Source organism: Podarcis erhardii (genome assembly GCF_964252035.2).
Source record: "Podarcis erhardii genome assembly, chromosome: 2".
NCBI classification, from domain to species: domain Eukaryota; kingdom Metazoa; phylum Chordata; class Lepidosauria; order Squamata; family Lacertidae; genus Podarcis; species Podarcis erhardii.
In genome coordinates, this window is record NC_138498.1 from 33,025,761 (window position 1) to 33,045,295 (window position 19,535).

At 40.5% G+C, this 19,535-nt stretch overlaps 1 protein-coding gene across 4 annotated transcripts in view; it reads left to right on the forward strand.

Moving 5' to 3' along the window:
• SPAG9 (sperm associated antigen 9) overlaps nt 1-19,535 on the forward strand; it is a 78,033-nt gene that overhangs the window by 21,198 nt on the left and 37,300 nt on the right. For 2 of the 4 annotated variants that reach the window (XM_081850696.1, XM_081850697.1), the window contains exons 4-7: nt 6,573-6,667; nt 11,826-11,979; nt 17,189-17,378; nt 18,058-18,157. In XM_081850696.1, the coding sequence (XP_081706822.1) occupies nt 6,573-6,667; nt 11,826-11,979; nt 17,189-17,378; nt 18,058-18,157 (539 nt within the window). Of the gene's footprint in view, nt 1-6,572; nt 6,668-7,360; nt 7,784-11,822; nt 11,980-17,188; nt 17,379-18,057; nt 18,158-19,535 lie in introns of those variants that run through there. The other 2 variants (XM_081850695.1, XM_081850698.1) reach the window with 2 other exon arrangements.

A 19,535-nucleotide genomic window follows, 5' to 3' on the forward strand; every position in this document is an offset into this window, starting at 1 on the left:
CTACTTATGTAGCTTATATGTTGAGTCGCCCGTTGACAGATCTTGACATTATGTGAGTGGACATAGAGAAAAGTACACAGTAGTAGAAGATAAATATTCAGCTTGATAAAGAAGGATGAAGATCTGTAGGTTTTTCACTTCATGTGATTAAGATAGCAATGCACATTTGGCTTCTTCAGGAATATTGTGTAGGACCATATTTATTTTTAATCCATTTTTTCAGACGTCAGTTGTGAGTCACTCTGGGATATGTTAATAATTCTATACAGTGCTGGTAGCTGGCGCTTGAACATAAATGAAAATGAGGGTTTAGCGAGCAGGAAGAGCCTGTGACAGGGAGCAGTTCAGACTCCAAAGCTGCAGCAGAGCAGGAGGTCAACAGACTTCTGAAGAACCCAGAGAGTCTTTCTCTCCTGCTGCAACAAGTGCAGGATAATGAGGAGGGCAGAACAGAGACCAGAGGGAAACATCCAGGAAAGGAGGAGCCTTAGTAAGGGTGGAAGGCAGGGACCTCTGTCCTGGCAACTGCTCCATAGGGGCAGGACCTACTGGGAAATGTTGCTGAGTTATATGCCATTTCCTGGAATAAAGAGTTAACTTCACTGACAACAGAGCCCTGCATCTTTCACGCTGATTTGTGTCTATGACTCCCACCCTGACACTTGATATGTCTTATTCACTTTCACGTAGTTCAGTACTTAGGAACCTAGAGACTGTAAGGCAGTCTGATCCAGGGCTTGGTGGACAACAAACTCTATCCCCACCGAAGTCAGAAAGCATCTATGGCTTTGGCTCATTGGGAAGATGATAGATACACTGTCAGAGAAGGAGGTGAACCCAGCTGTTCAGAGTCAGGATGTGTGCTGATTTAAAACAAAAATCAAAATCCTTACTGATATATTCACAGCTAAGTCCTCTTTATGTCGTGATTTAGTCGTGATTTAGTGAGAACAAGGCAGAAAGGGCAGATTCGAATGCTGTCTACTCTCATTTCTTGCAGGTGTATTTGAGGTATCTTTGAGGTGTATTTGCATGTCCCAGTAAGAATCAGTCACAGGTGATACCTTCACTTTTCATACACATCAAGTACAGAGCATTGTTTCTTGGATTCACTAGCGCCAAGTGAGTTAATTAGACCATTAGCCGTCTTCGTGGCCCAACTGGCAAGGACATCGTGGCATCCAGGGACACATGTTGGAAAGTATTTGGGAAAGTACCCCGTTTCTCAGAGTTGTCTGCTCTAAGCTATGTTGCATTTTATAAGAAGGAAACATTCAGGTATGGAGTGATATCTTTGCTAGCTTGTAATCAATAACAGTATTGGAAAGCCATTGTGGTAGCTTCTGTACAACCAGCCAAGAACCGGCTGAAAGAAATGGTTGTAATGAGGGGAGAATTGCACACATGAAAAAGCCACCTTGGATCACTTGGTTATCTTGTCAAATCAGTTTGTGTTAATATCCTCCATAATTCTCATCCTGATTCTGTAAATCATTAATGCAAAACAAAGAGTAGTCTTCTTGACACTGATTAGGTATTGCATATGACATCCTAGTAGAAGTACTCCATGTTGATTCAGCTGATTCAGGCAATGAAAACTGTAATTTGGATGCTGCCTTAGTGCTCCTTTTAGAAGCAAAAGAGAAAATAGAAATTTCTAAACCAAAAAAATGACATGAAACCAGTTGTGATTTATGAGGACTTAAGGTGTGATAGCCAGCTAAGTCATACTTTGGGTAGACCCACCGAAATCAGTGGGCAGGTTATAGCAGTTTATTGATTTCAATGTGCCTATTCCAAGTATGGCTTAGTTGGATATCATTAATGTACGTCCAGCCTGGCAAGTGTAATTGAAAAACTTAAATGATCAAGACTTCATAAAAAAAGAACACAGCAGCAACTCTATAGCTCCAAGATATGAATAGGATTAGAATATTGAAAGATCACATTTGATCTCAATAATGGAAACTAACATCTCTGCTATTTTTTTAGGTATGCTCTCTTTTTTGCTATGTCTGGTTACATGTGCTGATTTGGTTCAGCTCTCCCTTCAACAGTTGCAGCAGTGCAAAACGTGCTATTTTAGCAGATATTGAGTAATTACAAGGATTAGAAGGACTCATCTCTAGGCTACTTGTCATAGATTTCCCTCCTGGAGAGCAGCCAAGTATGAACAGAATAATTGGTTGCAAGTGCATGAATGAATGCTGGTAAAATTGAAGCATTAGTTTTTAAGATATGATTGGAAGCAGTTACATTTTTGGGGGGGGGGAATTGTGTACCACTGTCCAGTGGTTCACATTGATCCATCTCTGCCTTTTCGTGACTGTTGATGAAAGCTCTATGTTTTGAATTTATATGGCCCATTATATCGAGACTCAAGAAAGGAGCTGATTGAACCGATTCTGAGGAAAATACCCCGTAGTACAGACGACACCTATATCAGACACCTCCTAGCTGACAAAGAGCCCGAAATTAACAGGCCTGTGGCAAAGTACTGTTACATTGCAACAAGAATAAGATGAGCAATGATGTCAGCAACGGAGTTCAAATTGTAAACACCGAAGGAACGATAAAAAACAGTAACGACATTTGAATTTAATTCTTAAGACCTTAACAGACGAAACCTGGCCATAAATATAAGCACCAATTCTGTGAATTGGCCATATTTCCACTGTTATTTGTAGCACAATACTGCTTATAATGTCGTATTTCTTTTATAAATTGCTTTCTGGTCATTGACCGTATTAAAGATATTATATATATGGCCACCTATCCTTGTTGCTTGAGTCATAGATTACTTCAGGTCAAGAAGGTGATAAATTTACACTGACATATATGTCTTTGGGAGAGAAACAGATTGTCTAAAAACAGAGCTAGTGAAAATATTTCTGTGTTAATGATCGTGTTTGGCTGTTTTGGCTGCATGGCAGTCTATGTGCTACTTTTGATAATATTTTGACTTTTGTGAACAGTAAGCTAAATCAATTTTTGTTCCTGGTTTATTAGCCAGGGAAACACCTAACTTGATTATTTATGAGCAAATGTTTCAACTTCCTCTTAGAAAACCTAAGTTTGATTCCTGTCCCATCACACCTTTTGAACATGTGTAAAACAATTTGATTTTCAACAGAACCACCATGTTAATGAAAAAAAGGATAAACACATTTTTGAAATGGAATTTCCTTCCAGATCCTGGTAGGAAAAGCTTCTTTGTAAGTTACACAGATCTTTCTCCCCAATATATTGAACTAGATGTATTAAATATCTTGTACTACAAGGATGCCGGATCTGTTGCTCTTGCAAATCTTGGGCTGTCAGCCCCAGTCGCTATGGCCAGGGGCCAGGGATGGTGGAATTGCTAGAACAGCACCATCTGGAGGGCGCTGGGTTGGGGAAGGCTGATGTATTCTTAATTTGGGGGGCATGGAAGGGTGGCTTGTAATAATAGCAGGTATGTATAAATGGTTATGAAATGATAACTAGAAGGATAATTATGTATTTGTTTTGTAAACTTTATCTACCGTTGGATTGTTTTTGAATGATGAGTGGGTTACAAATTATTGCTCTTTAATATTCTGCATTTCAGCATTAAAAAGTTTGGGCAACAATTGCAAATATCCCAGTGAGGTTAACTTAATTGAAGCCATTACATTATCAGTACTGGTAAAGCAGAAGTCAACAATAGCATAATAACTGTTGCTGTTCAGGGTGCTGAAAAGACAGTGGAATAAAAAGAGCAACTATTCTTACACAGCTCTGCCATACTAAGTGTATGTAGCTTGTGCCGCTTGTCTATTGTCTTGAAAAAGTCTTGCTACTGTTCCAACACTTGTCAGCTGACAATGGTTATCTGTAATACTGAATGAGTTTAATGGTTTATAGTATGGGGGTAGCAAATAAGCAGGGTTCCAACCATGAGCCACTGCAACTTGAGAAGACTAACTTTAACATATGCAACTCCCTGCTGTGTAGAAAGCATGATTTCTCCCTACTACAGAAAATCTGTCACTGTATAGGATTTCAGCAGAAGCTCCTTCAGGGAATTGGGAATCCCATTCAAGATCCGGGAGAAGCATCACCTGAGTATCCGTTATGAAGGTGTCGGTCTCCCAGACACAACTGAGATGATTGAAGTTGGAGCGATACTAATGGGCATAATTTTATGGCTTCTACTCTTCCCAAAATGTCAGGGACAAGTTAACACGCACCACCAATTTTGGAGTAAAGAAGAAATAGTTTGAGGGTGTTGTAGTCACATGTGGTTACATGGGTTGGAGCAGGGAGAGATGCATTTTTTGAGGAACAATGAAGGTAATCTTTATGCCTCCATAAATCTGAATTGTAATATATGACTCTATTCTGATATGGTTGGCTGTGTCTTCTAAAATCTGATATAAAATAGCATACATTGAAATTTTATTTATAATTCCTTTTAACTGTGCATCCGGTTGAACTCTCTTACAAGCTTTATGGGCCATGAGTAAATCAGTTTGTAAGCTGAAGAACTTTAAGTACCTGAAGTTTTTTTAGACCCAGTAACAAATTGACTCAATACATTTTTTAAATCAGGTATTTAAGAAGGTGGTACACATAGTTTCAATTGTGATATAATTATTTTTTATCGGAAGCAATCTTGTGGGCATATTTAGCAGAAACATGCATAGTAACTGCACTTGCCAATCCTTAATGGGAAAAATAATGTTGTATCCAGTGCAGCCATTTTATTCCAGTGTAGATTTTGGTGACATGCAGGGAGAGGAAGGGAAACAAGTTTGGATATTGTCCTTAGTGTAAAGAAATAGTATTTTAATGTTTTGAAGTTGGTTTATTTATTGTTTGTTTGTAAGTCATATTGGAAATAGTTGTGTATTTTAAAGGTGGAATATAAATGATAAATAATTGTCATTATATTTCCCACTGTGTTTTAAAAAGAAAGAGTGGCAGCTGTGTCACATGTGTTTGAGATGCAGAATATTCACAAATCACTTAAACATTCAAATTGGCTGACGGTGCAAACAAGACCTCACAATATCATCAGTATAACAATGTTAACATTTTTTAAAGTATTCCGTTGGTAGTTATTAATGGTAAACATTATTTCTTCTGCTTCCTTCATTATTTGGGCACTAGTAATGCAGAACTAACCGCTTGCAGCTTAGAGCTTAATCTAAAATGGCCCCGAAGGCTGGAAAAAACAATCATGTGGCATATTGAGTGACCACAGTGTGATATTATTTGATGTGATGGTTTGTTCAGCTGTAAATAGTTGAAACTCAGAAGGATTCATTTGCGCTAGTTATTAGTTCTGCTGTGGAGGGAATTGTATTAAAATGTTGCCTATTGAAAAAAATTGTATTTTCATGTGAAGGTCATATGTTCCTTCAGAGAGACTGAGAGAATTTTTTCTTCTATATGTTTTAATCTCAGAGATATTTTAGGTACCTCTTGTAAAGGTGCATCTGAATCCTGTGGACATGTAACCTTTTCCTCTGCATCTTCTTGTCCTCCGTCATGGCCAGAAATGTTCAATGTTTCCCTCGTTGACCCCCTTCCTAGCCACTTAGGGGAAACAACACATTTAGAACACATCTTCGGAGAGAAGATTAAAAAAAAACGCTTAACAAACCTCTTGAATTAAGTTACCTTACCTTGGAATTTGGACAGGTAGGGCACAATTTCAGACCCTTGTGGAATGGTGGTGCCTTTAATTCTCAGATTAAAAAGAAGTCCATGGGGTTGCTAGAATGCTTTGGAGTACATTTCCTTGTGCTGAAAACTTTAAAGAGTACAACTGGGTGAACTGGGTCTGGAATCAGCCTAGTGTGACTGATTATGGAGCCACACAAAATCAACAGATTTGGGACGAGTTGTGATGGAGGATAACATGCCAAGTTCAAGGGGAATAAAATCAGAAACTATTTGACATTTTACCTCTTCCTTCTTGCTTTTAAGATGTGATGCACCTAGGACCCCACTTCAGTATGGAGCAGGTTTCAGGCTCATATCTGCCCTGCTCTGCCCTTTGTACATGAAAGAATGCATAGGAGTCGTGCCTGACTGCAGAAACCTGTTCATTTTGCAAAATACATGAAAGATATGTGTACTGTGTGTTTTCTCAGTTTACTCTTGCATCTCTTCCACTCACTGGGCCTCCTGTCTATTCTGTCAATTTGCACCCGGGTGAAAAACTATTGGTGTGTATTTGTATTGTGCTGCTCAGATTGCTGTTTGCACATGCTGGAATGGGGACCTTGGAATAATCAAGACAGTCAGTGTAAAAGATCAACGAATAGCCTTCTCAAGGTGTGTTGGCAAGGTGAAATTTCTGTGCATACTGGGAGGGGGAAATAACATTGCTGTAAAGAAGATATTTAATGGTAACATGTTTTGATACTTGGGTTACTTCATAAACGGAATTAAGTTTATGATCTGAAAACAAAATACTCATAGTACCTTAAGAGAAGGTTTATTCTTTGGGGCAGGTGGTGGAGGCATATATTTTATTTCCATTCTGCTTAAACAGATATGAATAGTTTTCTAAAGTAATCCCCCCTCCTTCTTAATAACAGATGATTCATAATTACATGGAGCACTTGGAAAGAGCCAAACTTCATCAACTGACTGGGGGTGATCAGCTAGAACCCATCATGAACAGTAGAACTAGGTAAGCTTTACTGATCTTTGGCTGAAGATAATCTATTATATTTTATCTTAAAGACTTCGTTCTTTTTCTTCAAGCATTAGGCTGAATGATGGGGTGGAATTATTCATTATTGCATTACAGTGGTACCTCGGATTAAGTACTTAATTCGTTCTGGAGGTCCGTTTTTAACCTGAAACTGTTCTTAACCTTAAGCACCACTTTAGCTAATGGGGCCTGCTGCTGCTGCAGCTGTGCCACCGGAGCACGATTTCTGTTCTCATCCTGAAGCAAAGTTCTTAACCTGAGGTAATATTTCTGGGTTAGCGGAGTCTGTAACCTGAAGCGTATGTAACCCGAGGTATATGAGGGTTTATCGGAAGGGGCGGATAATGTTTTAGCTGTTGGGACACTTCAAGGCCTGGATTGGCTATCCACTAATATTTTAGGTTTAAGCTTGTACACATAGATCTGGTATGGCAAGCTGTCCCTCCTTTTCATTTTCAAAAAAAGCAGCAACGAAAGGATTAGCAATTAAAGGTTTTGAAATAATTGAATCACAATTGCCTGATGTGTACCTTGTGCACATGTCTGTGAGAGGGCGTCTCTGGCAGAAGCTCTGTGACTACATTATGTAGATGTCGGGGCCTCCCATCCAATGAACTGGAGCTGAGCAGCCGAGGTTTGAAGTAGTGGGGAGGAGAAAGAGGCGAGCAAGCTTGCTTGTATCTTTAGGTTGCTGCATAGATGCTGGAGAGAAGAGAAGCAGCTCCATGGTGGTTTTTTCTCCCGGTTAGGTGGGGGAGGAGAGTGAGGTGATGTCATTTTGCTTTGGAGCGGCTGCGGAAGAGATTGGAAAGCTGCTGCTGATGGCATTGTTTTTGTGGCAGCAAGTGAATGACAGACACTCACTACAAAGATACTCCCTTGTCCCCTGCGTAGCCTTGGTTCTTGCAATTCACCATGCCAGCGCAGCGCCATGAGTCCTGGATGCATGCTGCTATTGGTGTTTGGCTTTGTTGGCGGGGCGGTGGTCATTAATTCAGCTATTTTAGTCTCTCTCTCTGTTTTGCTGCTTGTGCACTTTTCTATATCCACTGGCGTGCCAGCTCTGACGCAGAACTTACCAAGGATTCTCAGGTACCCTGAACTACAGAGCCTTCTGTCATTTTTGTTGTATTCTTTGTTCTCTGCTTCCCATTATTTCTCTTCTCTTGGAAGGGGAGGCAGGAAGGAGAGGGTGGGACGATGCTAATCTCTTAAGTGTCTGTTTCAGGCAGAATCTAGTCTCGGTGTCTATAGGCTGTGCAAAAATCATAAAATGCCTGTTTTAAAATGTAAAAATTGGCTTCATTGTGCTTTCTTTGAGACTACAAAGTCAGTTGTGTTCTTGAAGGCTATTTGCTTTTCTCTTTTTATTGCTGAATCCTGTAAATGGCATAAAAGTGCTATGTGAATACATTGTGGACAAAGCTTGTATTCACTGTATTGTCAGGTGCTTGACTAATGCTGGGCAGCCTTGCTTCTGTGGTCGTTTAGGCCTTTCATTTATTCGGTCTGTGTTTTACTCCAGAGAATTCTGCAGAATCTGCTAGTGGATAGTCTGTGAAACTATTATAATAGCACCTTTGCATCTTTTTGTAAATCGAATGCTGACAAGCTAAGGTGTAGACTGTAGAGTGAAGAAATAGGGTTTAAATATCTTTAATTATAAGAACAATGGCAAAACTCTTCATAGCAGATTGTAATTTGACCAGTAATATGGCTTTCTGAAAACTTCTGTTATGTATTTAAAAGTACGTAATCCAGTACTTTGATGCATCAGGGCAGAATTTGATTGTGCTTAGTAAGCAAAAGTAAAAAAATCAAAGTGCAACTTTTTACAATATAGCAAACACTGTTTCTAACTTTATTATGGCTAATATAATTAGTAGCATCCATACTACCCATTGTGAATAATTTTACCTTTGTTGTTACGTAAAAACAATGTTGTTATGTAAAGTGAGCTTCATCCATGTCTTTAAAACAGCATTGTTGACCAAATAGACATTGCTTTACCTCTGGATTCTTAAATTCTGCTGGGGGAGGATTCCCAAATATTTCATGTTACCCCAGAATTGCAGGGGTTGGACTAAGTGACCCTTGTGGTCCCTTCCAGCTCAACAGTTCTATGATTCTAAGTGCAGGAAGGAATGATGAGGTAGAACACCACCAAGGTAATTTAAGAATCCGATCTCATTAGAGTTAATTTCACATTAGCAGTAGAAGAAAATGTAAAGTTTTATTCACAAGGATCTATGTGGTTCTCTTGGTGTTTTATCTTCTAGTAAGCTTTTAATACTTCGAATGCATATATTTAGACATAATGCTAAACCAGGTTTTTAGAATATAGTGTTTGGAATATCATTCAAACCCTAAAGTGTAGTTAATTTTTTCTGCTCGTACTAGAATTAAATCGACTTCATTAACTGTGGTGTGATGGTCATAGAATCGTAGAATTGTTGGTTTGCTTCTGCTAAACATAGCTAAGATTAACCACAATTTGTTCAGGTTCAGACAACATGGCAAGCTGCAGATAATTAAAAAGATGCAAAAGTTTTTAGACTCCTCACTGTAGGAGGAGGGGAAAGAAGGGAGCTTGCAAACCTAGGGAAAGGTTTGGCTCATTTTTGTAATTCTAAACTATGGTTTAGCATTGCATCCAAACCAGCCATGTGTGTTGGTGTGTTCAGTATTTTGCCTGTTGTTGAATATGGGTTATCTGCAAGTACTTTTTAAAGGTTTTGTTGTAAATAGAAAATTCAGATCATGTAAGTTTGCCTAGAACTATAGAGAATTTGGCTGCAATCCCTCATAGCTGTAATTTTCAGTAGCTGACCGCTAACCTTTACTTGGTTTAGTGGATTAACAATGAATGTGTGACTTTGTATTGAATCAATGGTATGTTTTTAGATAATGGCATTTACAGAATAAAAAGAGCTCTTAATGTTCTTTCATGGCATGGCATGTGTATATAGGAAAATGCTATGTGGGAGATAGCATTTAAGAAGTCCTTAGTATACAGTACTTGCTTATTTTGAGTATTTTTATTACAATATTTTGTTTGTAGAATTCAAATATTTATAAAATAATATTATACAGCAGTAGAAAACATCAAGAGTAATTAGTTTTGGGAAGTAGTTTTGTAGCAGGGTACAACAGGCAAGTCTTTCCAAGGTCATTCTGGTTTCTACATCTTTAGCAGATGCTAGTCTGTGCATCTTGAATCTTTTCTCTCTTTGACAAACATGAAAATTAATATTAAAAGTAGATGAAAAGTTCCCTGACCTCAGAGCTTCCTTTAATTTAAAAAATAAATAAATTGACATGCACAGTAAGAAGATCATTGGTTAGCATGATCAATAATCTCAAATGTATGTGTCCTGGTCCCTTATCTTTAAATAAATTTTAAAAAAGGTAAAAAATACATTGGAGAAATTGGCGTTCTAACATGACCTGTGTGTAAACGAGTTGACTTCATTTTGAACCCAGAAGGAGAGAGAATTCTCACTTCCTCATTCAGGATTCTCCAGTTGCCTGTTTTTGACCCTAAAATGTAGCATAGTGAAACTTTTATCAAAATAATTTGAAGAAGGCATCAATAACACAGGCTTAAGTGGAGCTTCTTCCCCTCACTCATATGCTATTTACAAATGTAAGAATACTGAATAAGCTACTTGAATGATTTCTAACACTCATAGCAAAAAGTCTGGTCCGTTGTGCCACAATTCCTACAGAATAGTTACATTGACAAGCTTTGCAGTGCAGCAACCTTTACTGCTGTGGTGATTTGATACTTGCTTCAGTAAATTCATCCATGCATAGTAGAAAAAATAACCCGTCACTCAACCAAAACCCTCTTATTATCATTGCTTGCACAGTTACAAAATTAGACAGATTGGCAGACAGTAAAGTCACATAAACAAGAATTTGCCTAATTATCTCTCCTTTGTTTCTGTTCCAGTAAATTAAAGTTTAAATAAAAGATTCCGTTGGCCAGTTAACCAAGATGTGTTTTATCATTTCTTCATTGCCAAGCTTAGTAATGATGCTAAATAGGTATTGCTTCTCCATAGCACCAATTCTGTGTGAGTTTTATAGAGGAGGGTCAACTGCATCATGCTAGGGATAGATTTCTCCACTGGGGAGGAATATGAAGAGACCCCTTGTATTATACGACGGGAAGATGTTTGTACTGTCAAAGTAAACTCTTGGATCATATGTACAAACCAGTATTGAAATAAGGAATGTTGCTTCAGTTTAGCACTGGGGAGTTCCGCTTTTGGAAATTTGTGTCCAAAAAGAGCCTTTAATTGTTCCTGCATTGGTTGAAAGACCAGATATTTTCTTCTTCTTGGATTTCTCTAACTAGAGACTTTTTAGAAGTTTTAACACTCTCCTAACAAAACAGCATTGGATAGAAACTTGCACTCTTGCTGATTATATATTCTTGATAGTGTACATGGCTAATATTTAATCACTTGCTCAGTTACACTTTTGTTTTCCTTCTGGTAGTTTTCTGTCCCCAGTTCATTATACAGTCTAAGCTGAATCTGTTTGAGATCCAGGTATTTTGCATTGTCTTGTTAATCAGACCCGAATGCTTTTATTCTATTATCTTTCAAAATCTGCTGTTTTCAAATCTGATGTCTTTGCCCACATTGTTTTGCGGATGCTTGCAAATTTTAAGCCCCACCTCCACAGCACTGGCGTAAGCTAAGGCTTTGTTGTCATAGCTACTGACAGCCAATTTAATTATAGTAAAAATCATTACAAACAGCACCCTGAGAAACGAGTGGCTATAATCTAATACTTACATGTAGAAACTTGTGAGAGAACAGTTATCTGAAATGTACTTTGAAATTGCTAATTATTCTTAACTCTTTTATTTCTAATCTTCCGTTTCATAAAGTATCGAAGTGGCTTACAACATACAAAATATAATAAAACCACTCCATAAATATCCATACAGCATAATTAAAAAGTCAATAAAACAGATAGCAGTTGGTTAAAAAGAGAAATTAATATTGTGAAGACCTGGTTACAGGAACCAAATATCAGCTTTTACTACTTCTCCTGAGATTCGAAGGTCTGTTCAATGTAAGAAACGAAAGCAAATAACTTGGTTTTTCCTTCCCAGCAGAAAGGAACCTCCCATATCATTGGGCATCTTCCCACTACCTCCAGGAGATGCACTTCTCACACCTGATAATCACAGAGGAACAGTGGAAACTCCTGGGTCAGATAATTGGAAGTTCCGTGAACTAAGTCAGCCACGCTCCCGCACCAGTTTAAAGGTGACCTAGTGCTTTTATTCTCCCCATCCGGTGAGGTTTTAATAATATGTTTCCTATGATGCATTGTGCCTAGTTGAAACCTAAACCCCAAACTATCTTTCTTTAGTTCTTAATCTTCTTAAAATGAGAGTCTTTCCAGGTGAGTTGAAGGTGAGTTTTTTTCTGTTATATGTTTTGATGAATGGGTCCCAGGTTGCACTGGACTATGGGGGAAGACCAGGATCTCAATTCTGGTTTTCCAGATACACCACACTCCTTTTCATCAGTTTTCTAGATGGGTAGAGGGTTATGTATTAGGTTTTTTCAACTACACTATACTGTTCAGATAACTGTTGCATAATGTCTGTAACCTTTAGATTGTACAGTATCCACCTAGCAAACATTTGTTAAGCTCTGAAGTGGTTTACTAAAATCCACTGAGTACAAGTCGGAAGTCATTTCCATTTAAATTCCTTAAAATTCTTTAGGCAGTTCAATATCGAAATCTTTAATCAGTTGTTATAGCTTGGGGTTGATTATCCAGCAACCAAAATGGGATGTTCCTTGATCATTCTTCCATGTCTGTGTACAGCTAGGTGGATTATGTGCAAGTCAAACTGTCTGGTTAAGGGACATCTTTTGCACTCTTGGGACACTGTGAAACCTTATTCTGAAATGCAGAAACTAAAGTACTGTAAAGTAAACTGAGAAAAACAATGTCTCTGAACTTGTGCCTGATGCTTATTTTTTCATCATGTGTGCCATTTGACACAGCTCTAAAACCCCTAGTTGCTCCACAGTTTGTGCCAGTACATTCTGTGCCCCCACATCTCTCTTAGATCCTATGTATGTAGCCCATAGGAGGCCTTAGGTGAGTTGCATCCTTATAGAGTGTCTCCCTATCCCTTCACAGTTGTAAAGTGGATTGTACACATGAGTGTGGAAGGTAACTTTGAACTACAAGGCAAAGAATAGGTAAAGGTAAAGGATCCCTGGACGGTTAAGTCCCGTCAATGGTGACTATGGGGTTGTAGCGGTCATCTCGCTTTCAGGTCGAGGTAGCCGGCGTTTGTCCACAGACAGTTTTCAGGGTCATGTGGCCGGCATGACCAAACTGCTTCTGGTGCTATGGAACACCATGACGGAAACCAAAGCTCACGGAAATGCTGTTCACCTTCCCGCCGCAGCGGTACCTATTCATCTACTTGCACTGGCGTGCTTTCAAATTGCTAGGTTGGCAGGAGCTAGCAGCGGGAGCTCACCCCATTGCAGGGATTCAAATCATCAACCTTCTGATTGGCAGGCCCAAGAGACTCAGTGGTTTATAGACCACAGCGCTACCCGCAGGTTCAGACATATCACCAAACTGAAATTAAAATGAACCACAGTTTGTAAGCAAACAGCAAACCATAGCATTGCATTGTGGCTTGTTACCAGAAAACAAAAATGGTTAGTCTGCTGGGCCGGGTTCACACTTTGGCTAAATAGGCAATGGTTTTGCATTATGTGCTCAAGTCCCTTGGCTAGTCCAGTGAGCTTCACTACCAAGTGGGGATTTGAACCCAGGCTTTTCACTATTCCAAGTTTGATATTCTTGGTGGTAGTCAACTTAAGCTATACTCTGGGTAGACCAACTGATATTAATGAACCTAGCTTAGCCATATTAATATCAATGAGCCTAAGTAAATCTTGGTTGAATGTCAGCCCCTATTTGCCAACATACCCGCTGTTTGCCTATGACTGTGCCTTCTGCCCCAGATGAATAGAGGAAGGGAAGAGAAGTAGGAGAACGCAGGATTTTTGAGGCCAGAATAGATGTCACAACACTTAAAATCGTAATGAGAAAGTAAGGAAAAATAAATTAATACCCGCAGTCAGTTTTGGATGAAGCATTAGCTAATGTTTGCCCAGGCAGTTGTATAATTCAAGTGCAGGAGCAGAAATGCAGGAGTTGCAGTAGATCAGTAGAATTCTAATTATGAAACTGGGCTAATCTGTTTCTCTGTTAAACTATTCAAACTAAGCTCTGAGGTTTTCCTTGGCCCCCTTTTGTTGGCAGTTGGGCCATTTGTTGTGAGCGTTTTGTCTGCTAAGGTCAGTGAGTGGCCTGTGTGCTGCATTCTTTCCTGGATGCAGCTGGAATACAGACGTTGGGAAACGTTTAAACAAAAGTCAAGTTCTTATTCCGCTTGAGTGCGGAGCTCTGTGGATGCACTTGGTTACGACTGCAGTTTCCTCTCCATGAGTGATTAGGCTAAATTATTGAGGAGTGTCGGAACTGTGTGGCTTTTTTTGGAAGAGTGGGTGAGATCCGAGAAACTGGGAGAGGAGAAGGGCAGTTGTCTTAAATAGTGTACAGTACTTTTAAATTCTTCTATGAGTTTCTGGCTGGGGCAGGCTGTGAAGACATGTTACTAGGCTTGACCATTATCATTTAGTATGCCCTGGACTGGGAGGCACTGCATGATGGAGATGCTCATCAGTTTCCAGCATGGAGTTATCTGATCTGCAGGAGAGAGTGAGGAACACTGGCTCAGGGCTGAGTGGTTGCAGTCCTAGACCAGAATCTAGTAATTTTCTCAGCCAGTTCAGAGTGAGACATTGAAGCAATGTATATATAGTTTATATTTAGAGCTCTCCTTTTGTTTTAACATTTTATCACTTGAGTTTGGTCTTTAATATGGTTTAGATAATTTCCTCGAAATAGGATGGAAAATCAATCCATATAACATGCTGCTATCAATTCACTACATTTTCCCCTAGGAGGTAGTATTTATTAAGGTTTAATGATTAAAGTGGTCTTTATCTCTGCTTCATACTGATGTACTTACTACCAAAATGCACTTACTAGAGAGTAAGCTGAATTTAACATAGTGGGACTGACTTCTGAGTACACACAAGGTTGTACTGTAAACCCTCAATTTTGTTTCCTTGTAAGCAGTTTTGGAATAAATGTTGCCTCCTTCCACAAAGGCATGAAAGTACAAGCTTCTCCTTGAGTGGGTTTGTTACAGGCTGGACCAGGGAAGAAACTTTATGACAAAACTAGAAGGATATAGACCCAAAGATGTTTGCGGCCTCGGTCCAGTATACCTGAAGGAGCGTCTCCACCTCCATCGTTCTGCCTGGACACTGAGTTCCAGTGCCGAGGGCCTTCTGGTGAGAAGAAGCCTCACTGCGAGAAGCCAGGTTACAGGGAACCAGGCAGAGTGCCTTATCGGTAGTGGCACCCGCCCTGTGGAACACCCTCCCACCAGATGTCAAAGAAATAAACAACTATATGACATTTAGAAGACATCTGAAGGCAGCCCTGTTTAGGGAAGCTTTTAATGTTTGACGCACTATTGTATTTTAATATTTTGTTGGAAGCCGCCCGAGTGGCTGGGGAAACCCAGCCAGATGGGCAGGGTATAAATAATAAATTATTATTAAATTATTATTATTATTGCAGTCTCCGAATTGTCAAGCTTAAGCTAGAAGGATAGTCATAAGGTGGCAAAAACACTTTGCTAAAGGGACGGAATTCACATGGCCCAAATCTGGAAGCTGAAAGAAGTGTTAAGAGTGTTAGGATCGAGGAGGCGAGCCAAGAGGGAGCTCTCCGACTTGCACCTCATTTTAAATGGGGCCCGGCCATGCCTCCCCAGCCAGCGGATTGGCTGGCTGGTGAATGACGTGGCCGGAAACCTCTGAGTGGCGCAAGACTTTGTCCCCCGCCCCCTGAGGGGAGTGGGTGGCCACGTGGTCCACCGCAACTCCTCCCCACTGGGAAGTGGAGCAGATTTGCTAAAGGGACAGAATTTACATGGCCCAAATCTGGAAGCTGAAAGAAGTGTTAAGAGGCCAGGTCAAGTGCCAAGGAAATTGGGGGTTGGGGCGAGCAAGGCAGTCTGCTGGCAGGAGCAAGGGAAAACACAGGTGTGATTCAGAGAACAACCTGTGATGGTGGTTGCAATGATGGAAGAGTGAAGCAGAATGCTTGGATGAGACCTAGGTTAGGTGTTGGTGAATCTGGTACTTCTGGGCAAGGCCAAAGAGCTATGGTAGAATTGTTCACCAGGTCCCAGAATTGCCCTGATGCTGCAAGATTGCTGCTGGCAAAAGTGCTTCAGTGTACAGGATTTTTATTCAAGGTGAGGCACTGATATTTGCATCTGCCATATGTAGTATCTTTGTCACAGAGGAATGTGCTACCGCTATTGTTCTTCCCTCTTACCAGTTTCTTGGCAGACGCCCAAGCTTGGATCAGAATTATGTCCGTTTGCTAAGTATTTTATTGTCTGCAGTTGGGGCCATACTATATATAATGATACAGAAAACTAGTGCTTTAAGCAAGGGTCTGTCCCATTCATATGTAAAGCAGGGGATACAATTTAAATCTCAAAAGGGGCATAGGCAAGGAGTTGCTTGACCCTTCACCTTTCACGTATCTGACCTTGGAGAAGTGTCGTGAGAGGATTCTTGACATAACATTGAAATTGAGATTTTCTCTTTTTGTCATATGCCACTATAAATGGATCTGTTGAAATGCCACTCTGATGTACTTCTTTATGCAAATGCTAAGCAAGTGTTCTGTAAAGCTTTGAAATTTAACGCTGGATTGCCCAGTGTTGCATTTGTAGTTTCAATCTGTTTCAACAATATGGTCGTAACCCGTTATTTTGCAGTATGAAAGAGGATCACAAGGACTTGTGTAGGCAAAATGTCTCTTAAATTCAGCTATGTTTTCTGCTTGTAATACACTTAGTTCTTACATTAGTTCCTGGAAAAAGTACGTTTTCTGAGCCATTGAGAATGATCTTGGAACTTTCCATGGCACAGTTTGCTCATCTGAATACTAAGAAGCAGTACAATTTCTGTGTTGACCATTATTTGTCTACCTAACTTATAGAATCTCTCTCTCTCCTCCCTCCTTTCACTGTAAATGATTCAAAGCACCTTGCAACAACAATAAAAACAAATAAATCAGACAAAAATGCACTGTCAAAAAGCATTTAAATCACACGTATAGAAACAGTAGAGACAGTATAAACAGTATCTATTTTTTTAAAAAGAGATGTTGAATATTATTACAACCATGGGAGAATAGGACAGATTTTTCCTCGCTCCTGAAAGGTAACTAAGATGGTGTTATGCAGAGATGTCTAGGAGAACTGGCTCCAACAAGTCCGGTGACTGGGAATGTTATCATATAAATTCTGTAATTACTTTGAATTTCTCTACACTTTAGGATGAACTTTCTGATGTTAGCCAAGCAGGTTCCAAATGTACTACGCCACTCTTAACTGCTGCTTCAGATGTGCTTGCGCCTGCTGAATCTCCCTCAAAAGAACACAAGGAAGGGCTTGAGAAGGACTCCGATATAGGGAACAAGAACATTGAAGTGCAAGTAGCCCAAGAAACAAGAAATGTGTCTATTGGTAAGTTCCTAGAATGGATTGTGTGGCTCGAGCCAATACTATGCGCATGTTAAAACTGAATTTTTTCCTGTCTTACGTGTAAATACGTGTGCGTCCTAAGTTCCAGAAGAATAGTTATTGATTAATATTTAGAGGAACATGTGATGTTCTTGATTAATATTTAGGAAATGTGGTGTTCTTGTGTGATAAAGTGCAAGTATGTTTTGGTGTGGTTATCACACTGGGGGTGGGGACAAAATTGTCCATGGCTTCCAAATCTATTGTATAAATATTCATACCTCCTTTATGTACTTAAAATAAATTAATAAAATGTACTTGGAACAAATTAATAAAATGTTAAAGATCTATAAACTGGAGAAAATACTATTTCTTATATGGAAATGTGTTTTGTGCAGAAAGTGTCTTCTTTGTGAAGTCACCCTTGCAGTAAAAAAAATATTGTAACGTTTATTGGGCAATGGAGTGGCCATTCAACTTGTTGCCAGTGTAATTTTATAGTTCAGCTATCTGTTCAGCCATGAATCTCTCTGGTCTTTGGCAGTTCTTAATCTCATAAATTAGCCATTGCTTCATTGGGTTGCTGTGAAATTACAATAAGATACCTAGTAGTTTCCTTAAGCTCTTGGGATAGGATGAAAAAGAAATGGGAATAAATAGTTACTTCTGCTCTGTTCCCCAGGTTCTAATGAAAATGAAGACAAATCTGAAGTTCAGGCAATCATTGAATCCACTCCAGAGCTGGATATGGATAAAGACCTTAGTGGATATAAAGGATCAAGGTATTTTGCTGAACACTTCTCATCAGTAAAGAACTTGGGGTGGGGGAATGTAAAGGGGAGGGTTCAGCTAAGTTGTTGCATGTGTGGAAGAGGTTCATTCATGCAATGGGCCTTTCCCCCCTCCTCCTGTGCACCCCCATACCCACTAGGCCTGCTCTGTATGACTGGAGGAACCCTCCTGAACAGGTTTAAGTGAAGGCGGGGGTGGGAGGAAGTCCCATTGCGCAGCAGACCTTGTTCCCTGCATGCATACCCCACTTAATGCTATGTTGAATTCCACCTATAAGCTCCAACAGTCTTGTTGGGCAAATGCCAGGACTCCAAAGGTCCATATGTGGCCCACATTGCATAGGATGCTTGGGAATGTCTGAAGCAATACAGTTGTCCACTGTGCTGCTGCTCTGCTTTTGCCTGCCTGCCTGCCTGCCCGCCCGCCCAGTACAAAGGGTCCTGATCTACCGATAAGATCAGAGCAGTGTGTTATGCAGCAGTCATTATCCTTTTACTCAGGGTCTTCCAGGAGAGCTAACAGCAGTGTGTGAGAGAGCAGTGGCGAAGCTGCATGCTCTGCTACTGGGGGCCGAGAGCAGGCGGGGGCATGGCTGGCATCCCGGAGGGCGTGGCATGCTGTCCGCGGGGGTGTGGCACGCATCCTGGGGGCGTGTGTGCCACCTGTGGGGGCGTGGTGCCCGGCATGCGGGTGGGTGTACGGCGTGTGCCCGGGGAGGCCGCCACGATGGCACCCTACTGGAATAGTGGTGCCAAGGGTGGTCCGCGCCCTCCGCACCCTGTTCCTCCACCAGTGCAAGAGAGTCTTGTGCTGCTTCTGATCTGCCTAAGTGCTACAGAATGCAAGGGCAGAGGACTCTTGGAGTGAGAAGTTAACGAGGACTGACCTCCTACTGGTGCCGTGGGGAGGTGGACCAGGGGAAAAGAGTGAAAGCCAGTCAAGTGGATGAGAGGAGGAGTAACCCAGGTGACGAGCTGTGCATTTGGGGGAAGTGGGGAAGAAGCATTACCTTGGCACATGTGCCTTATGTCTCTGCCCCTTGACCGTTAAGAGCACCCACTGGTAGGTTTCTGGCACATAATTCTAGAGCCACACCTGACTGTATTACCTTATATTGGTGGTTGCCAATGTGGCGCCCTCCAGATGTTGTTGGACTACAACTCCCATCATCCTCAGTTGTTGGCCGTGCTAGCTGAGGGTTTATGGATGTTGTAGTCCAACAAAATCTGGAGGGCACCACGTTGGCTACCGCTGCTTATTGCTGTGTTAGCTTTTATGGGCTGGAACCCACATTGTCAGACACATGAAGTGATTTAGAAGACCATGTGTCCACACACATTGACACTCATTTGTGTGTGTACATTTACA